At 36.5% G+C, this 7,612-nt stretch overlaps 1 protein-coding gene across 1 annotated transcript; it reads right to left on the bottom strand.

The window, feature by feature from the left end:
• Positions 1-3,878: 3,878 nt before the first annotated feature.
• Positions 3,879-6,410, bottom strand: AK88_02795 (uncharacterized protein; the record flags this gene model as incomplete). Its single annotated transcript, XM_012480418.1, has 1 exon — positions 3,879-6,410. The coding sequence occupies one exon, from the start codon at positions 6,408-6,410 to the stop codon at positions 3,879-3,881; it is 2,532 nt and encodes an 843-aa protein (XP_012335841.1).
• Positions 6,411-7,612: the final 1,202 nt, after the last annotated feature.

A 7,612-nucleotide genomic window follows, 5' to 3' on the forward strand; every position in this document is an offset into this window, starting at 1 on the left:
AATTCTTAATATATTTCGCGTTAAAGAAATTTACATTGAAATTGTTTCTATTCATGTTATATATATATATATATATGTATAACATTTAATTTGCGAGAAAAAAAAAAGAAATAAAAAAAGGCGTAAATATAATGTACAACGGGCTGTCAAATTAAATGAAAAAATATTATACATAAATGAAAATACATTGCTTTTTTTTTGTATTATTGCTTTATCCCGCATTAATCATACCATACGGTACAAATAATAATATGTATACAAAAATAATGTAGTACAGTGGTGACCACGAAAAATGTTTAATACTATTAAACATATACGTAAAATAATACAACCGTTTACAATTCTTTCGTCATGGGTCATATAATCTTCATTGCACTACATAAGTATATATACGCGTAACGAGCACAAAAAATGAGAGAAATTTCTTAAATTAAAACATGGTAAGAATAATGAAAAGGAAAAATATATATATATATATGTACCATAAGTAAAAAGCTTACTACAGAATATTTTAAAACAAATATATCTGCTTACTTTTTATGTACTATTTTGCATACAAAATTAAAATACATACATAATAAATTACAGACAAATTTTCTTGTTCTCATAAAATGTTGTTGTTTGCCCTCGTTCAAGACACCAAAGAAAATGCAAATTTGAAAGGCAAATTTTTTGTGGCGCAATAATGCGGGATAAATTATTTCATAGGGTGCGGCAAATTTAAGCAAATGGGTTTTATATGGGAGCAAAAATTGAGAGGCAAATTTTGTGCGCAGATTTGCACGGCAATTTTTTGTATGACAAATATGTGCGGTAAAATTTATCGGCAAACTCGTCATGCAAATTCCGTTGTGCAAACTGGTCAAATAAATTATAACAAATGAAAGCAAAATGAAAACTCCTAAAAATAAATCACATCAACAAGCCTTACAAATATGCACGATAAATGAATTTCGTTTCCCGCTCTATTTTGTAATTCACCGCAAGTATATATTTCACAAAGACGCACAAAGAAATAAAACTGCGATGTACTTTGCAAAGGAAGTACACGCAAAGTGTCTCGTATTATATTATTTCTTATATTCCACACGTGTGCGTATTTTAAACATATAATATTTCATACATGCAGGAGCAGGTCGCGTTTTCACCTATATATGCAATTATGCACGGACAACTCTGGTAAATATTTTTTCCTCCATATAATAATATATTATATCTATATATATATAATACGACATTTACAGGGATCCTCCATAATTCGAACGGTATGCATATATTAAACCATGTAGCAAATAAATATATTAATATGCATAGGAATTACATTTATTGTACATACATGGTATAATAATAGCATGCCATATAAAATATTCTTTCACTATATAGAAAATGAAAACGAAAGAGAAAGAGACATATACACTATATATATGTATATAGATGCATACAAATGTGGGAAAAATGTATAATATGATTATAATAAAAAAGCGACGAAGATGTTATAAAATAATGTAATAAAATGCAAAATGAGGTTAAATTTTGAAATAAATAAAAATGAAAAAAACAGCTCTGCAGGGTTTAGTTAAATTTCTTTTCTCTTTTTTTTATTTTTCTGATGCAAATTAGTGAAAAGAAGAAAATATATTATTTGGTCGTATTTAATTTTTTTTTTCTTTCCTATTTTATTTTTAAACTATAACAAACGTTTTTTTTGAGTTTATATATATATTTTTTGTAGTCCCCTGTACGCATGTTTATTTTTTTATTTTTATTTATATATATATATATTTTTTTTTTTTTTATTCTCTAGTACTCCATTTTAAGGAAAATTCCAGGCGCTGTTTCAATTTAACTTTTTCTCATTAGCTGATTAATTTTTTTTTTTTTTCATTTTTAAGAAAAGGAACAAAATAAAATTTAGTATCGTATATTTTTTCTATAAACTTGTTTATTGGTTAATTGGAAAATTTAAGCATCTCTTGCAAAGTACGGGAAATCGCGAAAAAAAACTGCGGAAATTCATTCATTAAACATTTCTTGAGAAATTGCGTCAAAGTTGGAGCAAAGCTGCAGCTGAAATGCGGAAAATCTAGAGAAGGATTTTCTGCGTACATGATTAATGGGGGAAAAAAAAAATAAATAAACAGACATGTATAAAAAAGGCGCGGTGTGAAGTTTGTAATGATATGAATGAAGCGGCGGTTGTTCTTCCTGCCCCTCGTGCGTTTAATCGCTCCAGCGCACGTCCAGGGGACTTATATGAATTATATATATATATGCTGCGAATTTTACATGTATTTCGCTAAATCGAATTTTAAATAGCTAATTTGAGCATTGAAAATGTTTTCATTGAGACATATGCCTCTTGCATTTTTTCACGACACATTCATTATTGCATATATAACAATGCGTAGACAGTGTTTTTTTTTTTTTTTTTTACTGTCCTTTCCGTGCTTAGGACATCTTTCTTGTGGAACACACGGCACTGTCTCCGCTTTGGTCGCTGCGTGTACATTTCGTATTCATCGAAGGGGATATAAAGTATAAAGCAGAAGGTTTTTTTTGCTTTCGTGCATATTTTATTTTTTTTTAATGTTCTCGTCGCAGCATGACTCCCAATTGTCATCAACTATAATATACGAAAAAATTAAACAGCGCAGGTTTATCCATTTTTAACGGGGCGAAAAAGGTGTAACATGTGGCCTCAAAATGGTACACGCACAGATGGCCATAAATAGTATCCCCATTTTTTAACTCCAAGTGGAAGGCGTAAGTACAATTTAGTGGTAGGTGATAGTACCCACGTTCTCCGCCGTCACTACATAACCCAGTTAAAATTGTATGCCCCTAAAAATCGGGTAAATATGCAACGTATATGACTCCTTCCCCGCACGTGCAAATTAACTTTGCATTCGTTTTTCCACCCCAACCGGTATATTGACGCTTCATTAAAAGGAATGGGCATAATTACAACTGTTCTTTCATTTTGGTTGCCCTCCAAGCGTCTAACATATTATGCGTTCTCATCAGCTTAGACATCTTGCCTTATGTCGCGTACCCCTCTGCGTCATGCTCCTTTGCTGTCGTCGCGTTCGTGGCTTTCCACTCCTTTGGTTTGTTATGGGTATCTTCCACCCCACGTTTGATGTACTTGTGTTGTACCTTAGAGGAAGCGAACAAAAAAGTTGACATGTTCAATTGTGCAAATTGGTAGCAGCCAAACGGGAAGGAACAAACGAAGGGGACCCACATATGTGTGTATTCTACTTGGCCGAAATGCCCATACATGTGTACTAGTCAGCCAACCTGCTACTACTATGAGTTGGTGAATAGCCCCTTTTAATTTGATTAACTTGTACAAACGCGTGAGGGGTGTAGCGTTCACATAGGCTAATAAGGACAATTGCAAAAAAATAAAAATAATAATAAAAATAGGCGTCTTTCTCTGTGTTCATAAACGCTGGAGAGTTTACTCAGAAAAGGCAATTGTGCTGTGCCCATTTGTATCTGTTAACCTTTAAAAAATGAGTTGCATAATAAATCGAGATGCCAACGAAAATATATGGCGCAACGGGAAAATGCATATATTGGTCACTCCACAAAAAATGGGAAAATAAGGAAACAAATCCGGGTATAAAAAAAAAAAAAAAAAAAAAAGGGAACCGACTAGGCGCATAAATAAGCCAAGCATCCCAAATGATCAGCGCGAGGGTGCTAACCCACCGTAGCCAATTCGAATTGCCCAACGGCGCCTTCTCTTGCGGTGCACACGTACGGGCTCTGGTCGAACTATGTCAAAACGGGAGAAAGGTCCACTTGGGGGGTTGTGCTTCCATATAGATGGAAGGGAACTCCCCAGTTAAAGGTGGTCGAATACCACTTCTTCACTGCGAGGTGTTCTCTGCAGCAGGCTGCTTATTTTTTTTCTTGCCCTTCGTGTAGACCCTCTCATCGCAAGGATTGAAGCCCCGTTCTTCTGCACCTATGACAGCCCAGGAGGGGGTCTCGACACAGTAGTCAGCGGCGGTAAAATCTTTATTCTGCCTAACCAAACGTTGAAACATTTCATAATCAATCCATGTGTGCCATTTATCATTAATTTTGAATTCCTTTTTTGCTATTAAAATGCTGCAAGAGTGCCTATGCTCACAGGCAATTTCATACGAGTCGGAAAGGTACCCATTAGAGTTTATTAAACTGGAAGCAAATTGGTACACTTCTTCATGCCATGGAATGTTTTTCATAGTAAGTTGATAACCATCGGAGGAACCACAATATGTTACGGCTTTTATTTCAATAAAATCTGGGTAGCCATATTCTACCAATTTAGAATAACTTAAAATTTCTTCAGACATCATATTGTATTCTTTCACTAGGGTAAATCTAAATACCGTTCTTTCTTTTCTCTTCTTTAATATCTTAATGCACCGTATGTATCGGTCCCAGAAATCTTTAAATAATGGTCTGTCTATATTCTTCAAAGCTTCTTCATTAGGAGCATCAATTGAAAGGTAAAGTTGTGTCACTTTGTGTAATTTTTGCAACTCATTTGGGAACTGCGCATTCGTAACCAGGAAGGTTGAAACATTTTTACGATGCAGTTCATCAATCATTTTGTTAATATCTGGGTACATGATTGGTTCCCCTACTAGGGACAGGGCACAATGTCTAACATTGACTGCTTCATCAAATCTTTCTTTAATAACTCCATGTGCTCCTTTCAATTCTTTAATCATCCCTTTATGTTTTTTAAGTGCTTCCTCTACTATCATTTCTGCGTCATCTTTATTCCATTTCCACTGAGTCCCTACTGGGTTTTTGTGATGCCTCCAACAGAAAACGCATTTATTAGCACAAGCTAGACTTGGCGTAGCTTCCATACATTGGTAAGAATTGATCCCATAAAAGGTATGTTTGTAGCATCCTCCGCGACCTCTTAATTGAGATTTAGTCCATCTGCATAACTTTACTGCACTGTGGGAACCTATAATTTTATATCCTTCCTTCGTTAGCTTATCTCGTTGGTTAGATGTAAGCATATCTTTGGGTTTGTCCGGGATGAGGTCCTCCATCTCATCACCGCTACTGCAGAGTGATATACTTTTTTTCACATCTTCCCTTTTTTTTATGCCATAATTGAGTGCATCTTTTTCTTCCATTTCATCTTCGCTGTTTTTCGCGGTTGGAACTTGTTCCCATTGATCACCATTGGGGGGGGTGCACCCGTGCTGGGTGCCTTCCCCACAAGTACTGCACGAAGCGTTGGTACAAGGATCCCCCTTAGGAGGATTCCCCATGGAAGGATCACTCGCTTGAGTACTCTCCCCCTTCTGATCAGCCACATGGCTATGCTGTCCCCCCTCCTGTGGCACCTCAATCGACGCCCCTTCACATCTCCCCTTCCTATTATCCGCCTTTGAGCAAAAAAAGAAGCAATAATGCTTCAGGGAATTGTAAATCTTCCTGTCTGCATACGGCATGAAGTATCCTAACTGGGGAAAATTAATACAGTAGAAAAGCAGACTCAAACTGATCGTTTTAAATAAGCTGCATTTCCACACAAGAAACAATTCTTCGTTATCTTCCTCATCACACAATTTTAAAGTCTTAAATAATTTTTGCGCACCCAAGTAGGACAGATACTTGTCGCACTTCTTAACAGGTGCGCAGAAGTGAGTACTGCCGTAATGTTTGTTGCCAAACCCTATACAAGTATAAAAAATATTTTTTAAAAAATCTTTTTCAACTCGAAAATCATTAAATAGATCTTCCAACAGTTGTTCAAATTTGTAGCAATTCCTGGGGAAAGAACCATTGCTAGCTGTACTCACAAATACTAGCATCAAATTTAAATCATATTCACTGGTGCGTTCAAAGAATGTATAATCGTTGAACTCATTCCCATTGACAAAATCGAAATTGACTGTGCAGACATTAGTGCTTATGCAACAGTCTAGATAGTTCACAAATTTATCGCTACATTTTTTTTCCTTTTCTTGAAACTGCTGTAAACCTTCATGTGTACCATTTACCCCCCCTGCAAGGAATGAGTCCTTTTTGCCACTCCTTGCAGTTTCTTCATTCCTTCTTTGTAACAATTTGGAATACTCTTTAAAATATTTCACCAATCTGTCATCTGCATGACCCACTTCGTTTGTCCTTGCGTTGAACATGTGGTGGCTCCCTCCTTCCTCCGTTATTATTCTGTTTATTTCGTTACATATATTTTCTATGTCTTTAAAAAATTGTATCAAGTCGTTCAGAAACACTTTCGCTTTTTTGTAGCTGTTGGACCCTTCCGATCCGTATACTATTCTTAGATTGATATTTGCCTTTTTTCTTTTCCTAACCGCGTGCTGCTCAAAAATGGTTTGGAAGAAGTTCCTCCGTTTGTTTGCCTCGCCCCCCTTCACCATTTGGTCGCGCGTTCGTAATGGGGTCAGGTAGGGGCGCTTATGTAGTCTGCCCCCCTACTTGCTTATCTCCGCGATTGGCTCAGACGGCAGACTTGGGTATAGTCTGCCCCCTACCGCTTAGCTGCTCGGTTGAGTGTATTCTTCACGTCAACTTTCTTTAAAAGATGCGAGACTTATTCCACAAAGATCGAAACAGAAAAAAAAAAAAATAAAAAATAAAATAAATTGCAAAGGAACTCCGCTTCGTCCTTACCGCAATTTCGAATATGTCGTCGACAACGGGGCGTGAAAAAATCACAAAATGAGGTTCCCCGTCGCCCGTGTTATGCGCTCTTCGTGCTACTTATTTTATATTAAAACAGGGGGCAGTTAATTTTGTTTTGCACTTTCGGGTGCGTTCACCATAGGGTTTAACATATGTCAGGCAAATTTATTTTATTTTGTTTTATTCTGTTTAATTTTCTTTTTATGTTTTTTTATTTTTTTTTTTTCCCAGGTGTTCCTGCGGATCGTGTTTTTCTCACGGTGCCCCGCCGACCGCGACTGGGCAGCACAAATGCATATATGCATCTTGTGGACACAAAAAAGAAACAAAAAAAAAAAAAAAAAATGTAGTGAATAGATGGACAGCATGCGTAAAATAAAAGTTCGCGTCACGCGCATTGATGCAGAAGTGAAACGTAGAAAAAGGGAGCTGCATCAAAGCGCAAGAGCGTTCACCTTGGGGAGGAAAAAAAAATCATCATGCCGATGATGATAATGATGATAATGATAGTAATGATAGCAATGGTGAGGCTAAATAAATAAACGAAATAAGCTACAAACTGGTGGTATAAGCAACAAAGATAGGGCCGTAGTGGCTAAGTCCAAATTGGACGGGGTAAAAAAGAGACTTGTCCCCCACGTCTGGTGGCATTCGTCGAGGAATTCATGTTGCTGATATGGTTTATATCTACAATAAAAATATGTCACCATTCTTGCTGTCCATACAAATATATGTATGTACACATGTGGGTATATTTTCTGTCCGGGGGAAGCGAAGGGTCCGAAATCTGAGAAGCTCACGGTAACAAGTGCTTGTACATATATATACGCTCCTGTATGGTCAGAAGGACAAACCGGCTCTGTGTCACCTTTCTCATTTTGCGGGTGTAAATTGCTTGCCTCTTTGCACTTAATGCGTATATCGAAATGAGAACTCC

Source organism: Plasmodium fragile, assembly GCF_000956335.1.
Source record: "Plasmodium fragile strain nilgiri unplaced genomic scaffold supercont1.29, whole genome shotgun sequence".
Taxonomy (NCBI): Eukaryota; Apicomplexa; class Aconoidasida; order Haemosporida; family Plasmodiidae; genus Plasmodium; species Plasmodium fragile.